The 12,822-nt window shown below is 37.7% G+C and overlaps 1 protein-coding gene across 4 annotated transcripts in view; it reads right to left on the reverse strand.

The window, feature by feature from the left end:
- CNKSR2 (connector enhancer of kinase suppressor of Ras 2) overlaps positions 1 to 12,822 on the reverse strand; it is a 257,480-nt gene that overhangs the window by 38,044 nt on the left and 206,614 nt on the right. For all 4 annotated transcript variants that reach the window (XM_066248700.1, XM_066248697.1, XM_066248698.1 and 1 more), the window contains 3 exons: positions 8,747 to 8,814; positions 2,808 to 2,908; positions 698 to 1,235 (listed from right to left, as the gene is read on the reverse strand). In XM_066248700.1, the coding sequence (XP_066104797.1) occupies positions 698 to 1,235; positions 2,808 to 2,908; positions 8,747 to 8,814 (707 nt within the window). The remainder of the gene's footprint in view (positions 1 to 697; positions 1,236 to 2,807; positions 2,909 to 8,746; positions 8,815 to 12,822) is intronic.

Genomic DNA, 12,822 nt, shown 5'->3' on the forward strand with positions numbered 1-12,822 from the left:
ATAAAGAATTTGATAACTGGTGAACATATTCTTAATTCCAACGAGACAGAGGGTTACTTAATCGACTTATCTTTCTTAAGAGTTGATTCACATAAATTGAATTTTGTAATCAACATACATATTAAAAAAGTAAATGGATGCTTTTGGCAAACTAGTTTCTAGCCATAAATTTGGCTATTTGAGGTTTGTAGAAATACTGTGTGAAATCTTTTTCCTGGAAAAACTCTTGGATTTTTGAGTTCTATATGTATGTGTCTGTGTGTATTCACTTACTCTTCTAACCAAGGTTCTGCTAACACCCTCCTTGAAGCATTTATAATTTCTTAATCCAAATTCAGGGGGAAATAATTGTGGATGGACAATTGGAAGGGATGATGTGTACAAGTGAAAAAAAAGTAGCTAAGAGGGGGAAGGAAAAGAAATAAGTACCGTTAACCTTATACTGCAAGTGGATAAGTGGAGAAAAATGTGCTTTGCTCTAGTTATGGGTATCTTGGGGTACAGTTTCATTACTCATCTTTTTTCCCCAAGTTTCTAAATTTCTGGCAATAGGACACCAAGGGATACCTAACTTCCTATGCAGCACGACCATTATTTTAAGAAAAAAGGGAAACAAAATTCTATTTTCTTAAAATAAGAAGTTTGAAAAGTGAAGACTCTGTGTACACAGGCTAAGAATCTCCATTATCATACTTACTTTTGTCTCCTATGTTTTCCCCTGCTGCCTCCCCTTCCTCCTCCTCCTCTTCCTCCACCTCTGTGGGCTGCACGTCATCCTGCGGGTCACAGGCACTAACTGGCGCATTCAGACAGCAGTGGTTGAACCCGCTATCTCGAGGCAGAGTGAAACTTCGAGGCTTGGCCCCGCTTCCATTTAACACTTGCATCCTCTCGCTCTCAGCTAAGGGGTATGGCCCATAGTGATCCTGTAGGTGGCATTTCTGGGTTGGCAGGGTGGACTGCCGCCTGTGCTCCGGGGACAGGGCCGCGGAGTCAGAGAAGACAGAATCCTCCAAGGGCAGAGTCTGAAGGTAGTGTAATCCCGAGCTTGTCAGGGGCGTCTCAATTAAATCCTGCCAGGAGCGGCGCTGGCTGGCTGTCTTGCGGATGGGGGACATTGCACTGGTCCCCACCACTTCCTGGCGGAACTCCTCATGAGAGGACTGAGACTGCGAGGTCTCTGTGGAAGACAGCCGGCTGTGCTTTGCTTCCACATAAGGACTGGCACAACTCATCTGTGGAGAGGAACCTCCGATCAGTTGCTACAGAAACAACAGACCCCTCTTCACCAAGGAACACGTTCTAATCCCACCAGGTAACATGGGCTAGTTGACAGTTAGTGACTAATCAAGTCTTCACACGTCTCAAAGTTAGGCCCAGATGACATATTACTAAACTGAGACATAGATGTATTGAAATGCAGCCATATCAAGCTCTCATAAAAAAATCTAACACATCAATGCAACATTTTACAACAACGCATGCACAAAAAAACCTGCGAGTACTTATATAAGAACTCTCTAGCAACTAAACAAATAATCTAAGGTTTTAAAATCTGTACACATTGGAAATCCTGAAGAATGGTTGCCAAATTCTCATTTCCAGGTCTGATGGAGCTTGGGGATGAGAGTAAGGAGAGAGGCTTTGGGAAGGGAAAGCAAAGTGCCTATGGGTCGGACAGAGCCCCTTCTTCACAGGTGGACATCTGCTCCTACAAGCCACAGAAAAGCCTTCTTAGGGTCCTGACAATTCTGGGGCATTTTCTAGACAGTGCAAAATGTTTTAGTATGTGAATATTTAATTTTTTTTTTGAAAAATGGAATATTTTTATCCCCAGAATTTAAAGTTTGGGAATATGTGTTACAGTGAAAAACAAAACCAAGAAAAAGGACTGGCATGAAGTGAACGCTATGAAAGAGCTGCAGGTGCCACAGCGGGGACAAGCCTCGCTCACTCTGGGGGCTGACAGGCCAGCCGGGCCCTGTCCTGGCGGAGAAGCCAGATTCCTTCCAGAGGCCACCTCACAGGGGGCTGAGGACAGGCCTGCTGGAAGGAAAGTACATGCTGCCCTCAGGGTAAAGAAGGAGTTACCCGGCATTTTCTGTGGGCCATCGACCTTCTAACGTGTTACTGACAATGTGAATTGTTTCTTTCCTTATATTTTTTTTTGACAGACAGAGAGTCAGAGAGAGGAACAGATACGGACAGACAGACAGGAAGGGAGAGAGATGAGAAGCATCAATTCTTTGTTGCAGCACCTTAGTTGTTCAGTGCTTGCATTCTCATATGTGCCTTGACCTGCGGCTCCAGCTGAGCCAGTGACCCCTTGCTCAAGCCAGTGACCTTGGGTTTAAGCCAGCGACCTTTGGGCTTAAGGCAGTGACCATGGGGTCATGCTTATGATCCCATGCTCAAGCCAGTGACTCCATGCTCAAGCCGGATGAGCCTATGCTCAAGTTAGTGACTGTGGGTTTTGAACCTGGGTCATCTGCATCACAGGCCAATGCTCTATTCACTGCGCCACTGCCTGGTCAGGCTATATATTCTTTTTCTAAGAAACTATGTTTTCTTAATAAAACTGGTCAGATATTTATTATAGTTGGAATCTGCAGTTACTGTTTGTTCTGATTAACTATTCTTTGTATACTTCAAATTATCCCCTTATTGCTTTTAGACTCCCATTTTCTTCCCCCTAAGAAACTGAGGTCTGACATACAATTCACTACATATATTTTACCTATTTATTTTTAAACATGCTAAGGGATGTTTTAGGTCAAAGGTTAAGTCCATTCCTGCTGGCAACTTACAGAAGGAGGCCGCGGGTATGTATCATAGGGCGGTGGAGGGCTGTCCTGCTTGGGCGTTGATGGAGTATCCGCTTCTTCCTTGTCACTCTCACTCCAGTAATCTGAAAATTCACATGCATGGATGCATTAACATTCTATTCAATGTTTCTAGACATATTTTCAGGAACACACGATTCTAGCTAACAAAAGGAAGTTTAAATTCCACTCCTACGCCCTGCGCCCCAGCAGCTGCTACCTCAGCTCAGCCCCACCAACTCTGACTTTCAGCTGGGTTTTGAGGATGAGAGAAGTATACAATTACCTAATTCTAACCTCCTTTGAATGCAAGTAATTATACATAGCCATAATTATCAGGAGTTCAGAAAAAGATATTGCATAAGCTATAGCAGGTTTAAGGTACATGAGATTACAGATCAAATTATTCTGAAGCTTCAAGTAATGAATGACATCACATGGTGCCTCCTCAAGGTGTATCATCTTTATCCTAAAGATGATACACTCAAAGAAAAGCAATACATATATTCCTGTAGATCTCTACAGATACAAACACCTCCACAAATAATGTTCTCAATTCTCTTTGGCTTCAATTCACTGGTTATCTAACAATCACTGTTGTTGCCAGAGTCATGCTGACATAAATCTCTATAACACCATACTCCCACCTCCACTTGGAAACACAAGGCAAACCCTGATCCTTGCCAAATGCAAAAGGGCAAATCTGCTGATGTGGGCTGCAAGTTCCAAACTTTTAGAACTAGTTAAAAGGGTAGAAAATGTAAGCCGCTAGGCAAAGTGACTCAGCTGACCTCAGGCAAGAGCGCAGGGGGCAATCTGTGAGCAATACATGAGTAGAGTACATAAAATACAGTACAAAGACCAATGATCACAATCTGCTCCACTGTTAACTCTCTCAACCTCCCTGTCACCGCTGGGTTAATTCTTTATGTGATTTACAAGGAAAGACTCAGAAGTAATATCCATATGAATTTCAGATGATAAAAGAAAAAAGGTATTAAGACATAAATTTCCTTATTCTTACAAAACTCTAAATCACTAAAGAATTATCAGAAGGCTTGACTAATATTCAGATTTTGGTGGAAAAATCATGGCACATGTTTTTACGGGACCCCTCTCTACCCAAGAATTCCCATATTGTAGTATTTTTATAAAGTTTCTTTGTGTTGCTGGTTAATATTAGTAAGTACAGCTAACATTTATTGAGTACGTACTATATGTTGAATAGAAAGTAGCAGAAGTAGAATTTGAACTAGTAGAATTTGCTCTAAACCTCAGAGGACTTAGTCACTGGGACTCTTCTTTTATGATGCAGGGGGAATATTTAATGTGACATCTATCCATAATCCTTTAAGCCCCTTCCTCCTGCTGTTCTATAACTCTGGCTATTGTGAATGGAAATTCTTTAGCAATGGAGATTATCATAATTAGGCCCCAAAATACAAGGACCCTGAGAATTCTGGTCCTACTATAATTAGTCCCTTTGAGTAATAGATAAGCAAAGACCAGTTCATCCAAATTTCATGTCTGGTTTTTCCATTGGATCATGCCAGTAACGGCCAATGTACTAAGCCTTCTGCAAATATGAACTGATGTAGTTGCCCAGAAATGGACCCAGCAAACACTGGTGAGAAAAGCATGAGCTATACACTCGAACAGATGTAGGTTCAATTCTTGGCTGTAACGCTTACCCTCTCTGTGCTCTTGTGATGGTTACTTAACCTCTCTGAGTCTGTTTTGTCATCTGTAAAAGGGGGCTAACAATGACAGCCTTTCAGAGTTGTGTGTGTGTGGAGGTATTTAATAAGGCAATGTATGTCAAGAGCCTATGTACCTTGTAAACACTCAATAAATATTAGTTAGGACCCTTGGTCCTCTTTGTAGGTAACATGCCAGGACAGTCTGCCCCAGATCCCATAGGAGACAAATGCTTGGTGTTCATATTCTCAGACATTATTTTTTCTTATAGTGAGTTCTAGCCATGGGAAGTGAAACCTCAAGCTCTGGGGCCTGGGTTGGGTAGTTTCGTGGGAGCTGGAAATACAAGATACTACTGAGAAGTCACTGCTGGAAGTGAATGGACTGAGCACCCGTGTCCCCACCTCCCACCCCCAAGCAGTGGGTTTGCCAAGAGCACTCTGCCTTTACCCTTCCCGTTATTCCCTGAAACTGGCACCTGTGCCGAGTTGCTCTTTGACCTTTGCTCTGATACCTTGGGGGTCTCAAGGAGTCAGCACCCTCAGTGGTCTGTATTAGTACAATGAGAAAGAAAGATCACTTCTTTAAAAAAAATCAAGATCTGTATAGCTATCAATACAAGTGACACATTTGGAAGAGTCTCTTTCTCCTTCTTCCCATTCCAGCTAAATTAGGAAGAATGTAGTCCAATATTTGATATAATTCTTGGTTTATTAAAAAGCACCAGTAAAATTTTCTTGGATTGCCTAAGACTGAAATACCACTTTGCAAATTAACTTCATTTCTCATACTAAGCTGTAAGTCTTTGAGAGAGCAATGCCAGAGAACAGGCTACGCAGAAAATGTAGTCAGGTTTTTTTTAGGGGGGGGGGTTGTGTGGAAAATTACAAGCACACTGTTGCTCAGAGGCTGAAACTAGTCTGATTTTCATTCTAAGAGCAAATTAATTTATTTTTCTTAGCTCACTCCCTATTTAGCAGAAAATAAATGGATACTTTCAGTGTCTCTTGCAGCAAATTCAATTTTGTAAGTAACTAATCATGAATAAACAGTGCCATCACTAGAACAAGAAATTTTCCACTTTACTTCTCATGTTCAAACAAAAGGATAATTTGGAAAAAATTGAATTTTTCATCTAGACTTATCAAAGAAACACAATATATTTCATTTGTTTTTATGTAATTAAAGTTCTACAAAGACCTAATATACGATAGAAAATAATGTGTTATGGATATCTGACTTGAAGCTGCAAAAATATAAAAAAATCATTAGGAGATAATTAGCCTAATTGTGATCTTGGGAGAATTTAGCATAACTCCGTTTTCTCTAAGTACGAATAATGAAAGAGAACCTCACATCTTTTACACTTCTGTAGTTAAAGACGGTAATTCACTAAACCTTTATTTAAGTCAATGAAGGAGTCACTTGTAAGCTATGCGGGGTATTTAAATGGAAACTGTGTTTGGCAGTTATTCCTTTGCATCATTGTGAAATATTCCCAATCTTCAAACAGCTGTATTTTGTAAGAAGCTTAACTTTGGTACTGAGAATGGTAGTCAGGAGGTGTGGAGCAGACACAGGCATTCAGTAGTTTTCTATATGGAATACCATGAAACCTACTCACACAGAGGTAGGAGGTCTCTGTTTGACCTATGTTAAAAGTGCCTGAGAAACATATACTCTAGGTGGAAACCCAAATTATTTTAGATTCCAGTTGCATTCGTTGCATTACCAAGAGAGAATTGAATTGTAACTATTAGCTTCTGCCTATGACTACCATATTCTAATAGGCACTAAAATATATACTCACATGAGAAACCAGGGGAGCATGAATCCATGAAATGAGTACTTTTTAGAGCCTGCATGTGTCAAAGAGCTTACCAATTCTTTCACCCATATGAAATTTGGCCATATAATAAATACCAAGTACAAAGGCAATTCACTGAAACCAAGACCCTAAAAAGTAATGCCCAGTGATAAAATACAGAAGTTAAGACTGAAAATCCAAGCTTCCATAGTCACACAAATTGATATTTTTCAAAGATTCATTTTCCTATCAGTTCATCGCCTACACTTCTAATCTTTGCATCTTAAAAAGAACAGAAATAAATCTATGTTCACCTTTAAAAAAAAGTTTTATGCCTTTTGAGGTTTTTGAAAATGAAGGCTTGTATGTTTTAGCCCTTTCATCAGAATTTTAGGCCTATTTAAGTTGAAGCATGAAGGTAGGGAATAAACTTAAAATTTTTAATTTTATATTTATTGGGGTAACATTGGTTAATAAAATTATATAGGTTTCAGGTGTATACAAATTTGTATTCTATTCTCTCTATCTTTTATTGCATGTTCACCACCCTAAGTCAAGTCTCTTTTCATCACCATTTATCTCTTTTTACCCTCTTCTACCTCCCCCATCCCCTTTCTCTGTGTAATCACTGTACTGTCGTCTATGCGGAATCAACTTTTAACAATCAAGAAATGTGGCTAAACACTGGCCTGACATTCCCAGTCCTGGCTGGGGTCTGCCTGTGCACACTGAGTAGATGATGGCTTCCCTGCTATTTGCAGAAGTATCCATGCTGGGGCCACTGCAGGAATGTTTTATTTTGTTACTTCCTTGACTGCACATCTTTCTCATTCTGTGAGAACCAGTTCAGAGAATAGAGCCAACATAAAGCCTTTCCCCATTCCCCATCTGGAAGGGGTCTCTCCAGTCTCACATACCCCTGAAATTTGACTTGTACTTCCTTACATTTCACCTTCTGTATTGTATTAAGAATATCTTTCCTACTAGAATTCAATGTTATTTCAGGCCAGATGGGAGTGCTAGTTGAAGGCCTTACACAGAAATACTTAATATTGAATAAAATATCTTCTCTCCCTCTCAACCCCAGACTTTACATCAGGCTCATTGGTCAGTTTCTCCAGAAAGTATTTTTTCATTAATCCTGTCGCCTTCTCAGGCTTAAAAAATTTTTTTGCACCTATTTAGCAAAAAATTTTAATCAGTTGCATATTATGTAAAAATTAGTACTGATTTATTCTGTTTCTCTTTAATTTTTCTTTAGCAATTTCAAGTATGTATTTTTGAGATTCTCAACAAGATGGTAAATTCCCACTGGCAGGTACCAAGTTTTGCTATTTCTTGGAAATATTCTGGCCCATATCCTCACCCTGCACCCCCCCCCCGCCATCCTCACCCTATGGCTCTGAACCAGAGCTTGACAGACTACAGCCTGCAGGCCAATGAGGCGCTCCTAATGTTTCCACAGGGGCCTGTGAATCAAGAATGGTTTTTACATGTTTACATGGTTTAAAAAGCAAAAGAAAAATTTCTTTTGAAATGTGAAAAGTGATATGTAATTTTTTATTATTTACTTTTATTATTTTTCTAAGATTTTATGAGAAAGGAAAGAGAAAGAGAAAAAGGGAGAGAGGAGCAGGAAGCAGCTCCTAGTTGCTTCTCTCACGACCAGTGACTTCAGCGTCCCAGGATGATCCACTGTACCACCACAGGTCAGGCAAAACTTTAGGCAACTTAATCCTAGTATCTGCAAAGAAAGCCTGACTGGAACACAGCCACAGGCACAGTCACGCCCCTTCATGCATTGACAGTGGCTTTCACACTGCAACAGCAGAGTTGAGTAGTGGCGACAGAAACCTTATGGCCTGCAAAGCCTAAAATATGTACTATTTGGTTCTTTACATAAAGTCTGCTGACCCCTGTCCTAAACATTTCATGACAGATTAGTTTTAGGATCTAGTTATCTCCTTCAGAGCTCTCTAACCTCTAGTGTTCAGATGTTTTAAAAAGTTTTGGCTGGGGTTTTTACTCAGAGGAAACAGAAGGTTTTAGAATCTCCATAACAAACTGGCTGTGCCCACTGGATGCACAATTAGAACTATGTCCATATATGTAGCCATCTGCAAAATTCTTTTGATTTTAGGATATCTCAAAAATTTCAACAAAGCTATTTGTGCTTCCAAGCAATGTATAGCAAATACTCTTTGGGAGCTGTGATGTCACTTCAGAACGGTGACCATTACTACTTCAGTTAAGATTTCAATTCTGCATCATGACACTGTTTCATAAATCGGAGGTCAATACCAAGGCAAGTTCCATCACAGAGTTACACAGTAATAGAACTGAAGAACATGACCAAATGAGATACTTTATGGGAGTCAGGGTCATTCATCTGAGCTCTTAGAGAAAAGTATTCCTTTACCTTGTTCTTGCTTCATCCTCTCCTTTTCCGCGTGTCCTGCAGTCTGTATATTCATCCTGTTAATCCATCTGAAAAAAAACAAACAAGTATTAACATCAGAAACATTGTGACATAATTTATTATACTTCTTAGAAATATTTATTTTAAGATGCCTAAGGATATATGGAATGATCCTACATACAAGATGTGTTTTTTGCTACTCTTGACATAGAGACTTCAATGAGCTACCATTCGCTATAGTACAAATTGCTCCCATACCAAAGAGAAAAGTCTTGGCCAAACCTGTTAATATCTATAGCAATAAAGGGTTTTGAGATGACCCCTATGAACTCTGTTATTTCAATGTGGAAGCATTCTGACTATTTCTGCTGTTTTGTTTTTGCAGAACAAATGTTCCTTTAGAGATATTTAAACAGTATCAGATATAATTTGCCCTGATAAGGGAAAAAGTTGTGGACCTTGCCTGTCAGAATATGTTTTGTTATGAAATACTAGTGTTGATGAAGCTCATTTAAGTTTAATGATGCAAGAGAAAACACATCTGGGGAGTATTTTGGACATTCGTCTCTAAATATAAGGGTATTAGATTTTCCAAAGACAAAGTGAATGTACACAATTTTAACCTCTACTTAGATCCTTAAGCTTTATTTTCATGAACAACAGTAATCGAAACAGAAATCTTAGTTCTTTCCTCTTTCAGGAGTGCTGCTCTTGCCAATGTAGGCAGCAAACCACTGTTTCCATCACCATCTTTCGTTCCACTAGGTCTCTCCCTGTATTTGTTACTCCAACAGTTTACATTGCATAATATTAGCAAATTACAAAACCTTTAAACTTATCTGACAATTTCCCATTTGTCATTATGAGTTATGACTCATACATTTTTCAAAATCAGAAATTAAAAAAGAATGCACGTTCCAAACTAGCTTGAATAAGCTTGGAATCACTAGTATAGCTGACATCATTCAAATGTTGAATAATCTGCTTGAGATAGATTTTTAAGAAAAAAAAATTGTGTTTGAGAAATTTTTCTCCTAAGGGCTTATCTCCTCTGGTAAGTGGAAGATTATATATTCTTTGAAGTGACTCATATATTTCATCATTTATGCCAAGTGGTGTTAACTGTGCATCAGATACTTAGAATGTCTTGAAAAGGGAGGAAAAATATGTCTCTAACAGACAAAATCAAATCCATGGGAAACTTAAGCTTTAATTTTAAGAATAAGTCACTTAAAGCCTAACTCTATTTTGACAAAACCTACAATGTAATGATTATTTCAAGTATGTTTGGGAAGTGAAGAAGGGACTGAAGCAAAATAGAATACAATGAAGACGGATCAAGTGAATTCAGTAGCATTGGTATACACACACACTCCAGATAATTATAAACTATAAGTCAAAAAGTTAACATCATGACAAATAACCTTTTAAAAACTGACATAATCATTAGTAAAAGGTCAAAATTAAAATCTACTCTATAGGTCATTTGTTGTGAGAAAGGGTTTAAATTTGTACTACAAAGCAAAGCTTAGCACTCTTGGAAAAGATTGTTCAGGGTCTTTCTGGGTGAAAATGATAATACCACTAGAGGACTATTTACATATTACTGAACTTTATTTCTATAGTTCATAGTTACTACTTTTTAAAAAATATCACGGAAATTTCATTAAGTCAGAAGTCTAAAGAACAGTGAAGTCTTCATGAAATGAATCTAAAAAAGAGAATTCCTTAATTTTTCAGTTCAGCAGCATTTATTAAGTATCTGCCATATGCTGAATAATGAGTTATATACTGCAGATACAAAAATGAATAAGACATAAGTCTTGCTTTAAATGAGCTCCAGAATTGCTAAATTTCATAAGACAGTTGAAAAAAAGAAACTAATTTTATGAAGAAAAATTCTATTCAGAATAAACACTCTTTAGAAAGTATGTCGATAAATTCAGGCCATAGCACATAACCACAATAAGTTGAACAAAATACAAATGTTGGTGCAATCTTAGGTAAACTTGTCCTTAAGATCTCATCTTGAAGATGCTTTCTTATACTCCTGCTACAGCTATGATTTGGTATTTACAGGCTCTAATGAAGAGGAGATATATGCCTGACCTGTGGTAGCGCAGTGGATAAAGCGTCGACCTGGAAATGCTGAGGTCGCCGGTTCGAAACCCTAGGCTTGCCTGGTCAAGGCACATATGGGAGTTGATGCTTCCAGCTCCTCCCCCCTTCTTTCTCTCTCTCTCTCCCTCTCTCTCCCCCCTCTAAAAATGAATAAATAAAATGAAAAAAAAAAAGAGGAGATATATGTGCATTAACTAAGTCAAGAAATGCTTATTCAGAGCCTATGTGTGCCAGGTACTGTTCTAGGCACTGAGGAAACAGACCAACAAAATGAAGTATCTTCCTTCGTGATGCTTGTATCTTAGGGGGGAGACAGACAATAAGCAGGGATACAAATAAACATAAGTGAAGTAGTATCTAGCATATTAAAAAAACAAGGGAAACAATTAGAACTCAAAGAGGTCAGGGATACGGGGAGGCTGTTTTAAAATAATGTGGTCAGGGGGGTGCAAGTACTGAATTTAGAATATTTTCAAACATATTGATAGGGAAGTTCTTTAATATCAGGTCTAAATTCAGTATGTTACCATATCACCAATTCTTTAAACCAAGAAGATTATGGGTAAGGGGATACTGGGCCTACAGTGAACATCCAATGAGGTTGTCAATAACTGACAAAGAATTATGTATAGAAAGGGAAAAAAGAGTAAGAACCATGGAAAAAATACAGAAATAATAATCACCAAATAGAAGTTAGTAAGTCCTCATGAGTACAAGGACATATGTGCTGACATGATATAAATATATAGGCCAAATGAATTCAGTAAATAAGTCTTAGAATACTTGAGAAACATGATGTTTTGTTTTTTTTCCCCACAGATTTCACACAACGTGAAATTTTAAAAATGTTTCAATACTCATTTCTGAGGAGGGAACAGATGGATGGTGGGGGGGGTACTTAAAAGTGTTTTTGCAAATTATCTCAAAATCAAACTTATACTGCTCAAAAAAATAGAAGGTAAGATTTTAATATTCAATGTGCATATATATATACATACACACATTTGGCTATATACATATGTAAGTATATATGAATATATGTATGTATATATGTATATATACATATGTATATGTATACATACATATGTAGATATACACACAGATTTTATAGAAGAAAATTAAACTTAAGGATTATATTTTCATCCCAGCTACTAGATCCTATCATAGATAGCACTGTATATTTTAAATACATATGATAATGCCTTGGAATTATGAAATAACAAGATAAAGAATATATTTATAATATGATTATAATTAGTATAATTATCTCTTGAAGACTTGGGTATGTTTCTTTTCTAGATTACATAGAGAACAATCCAACAGGTAGGTCATCCTGCTATTCTGTAACAATCAAGTTACTGAACAAAGTTGTTGGAAGGTTTCTCTCCCTGTTACAATCCTCTGTGAGAACTTCCAGTAGTGACTCTCCCATTTCTGTTAACAAGTCATTTTTAAAAACTTGCCTAATAAAACTAGACATTGGGTCTATGTTTATAAAAAAGAAAAAGCAAAGCCAAAAAAAAAGAGCCCGTTATATTTAAAATTTTTTAAAAAGTCAGTATTTCAGAACAATTTAATTCTGAAGGCTGTAGTATATACTATGGCAAGGCTTACATAAAACCACCCTATGAAATGCATGATGGATGAGAAGATAATATATTTGATCAGATTCATTTTTTCTTTGACCCATTGCTTAGAAAAAGTAACAAAATGAAACACATGGGTTTGGTTTAGCTTTTGCAGTAACCTGAACCAGATACATACATAAAAGTATTAGAGAAGAGTAGTGACGTCACCCACTTTTGATGTTATTGCTAAAACAGAATAGGGGATGCAGACCAAGAATGACTTTATTGTTCATAAAAATGTATTTTTGAACAGGCCATTTTCTAAGCCTAAGAAGACCCTGATTAACATAAGCATCACGAATGATTAAATTACATTAATTCTTAGAT

The sequence above is a fragment of the Saccopteryx bilineata genome, chromosome X (genome assembly GCF_036850765.1).
Source record: "Saccopteryx bilineata isolate mSacBil1 chromosome X, mSacBil1_pri_phased_curated, whole genome shotgun sequence".
In the NCBI taxonomy this organism is placed as follows: Eukaryota; Metazoa; Chordata; class Mammalia; order Chiroptera; family Emballonuridae; genus Saccopteryx; species Saccopteryx bilineata.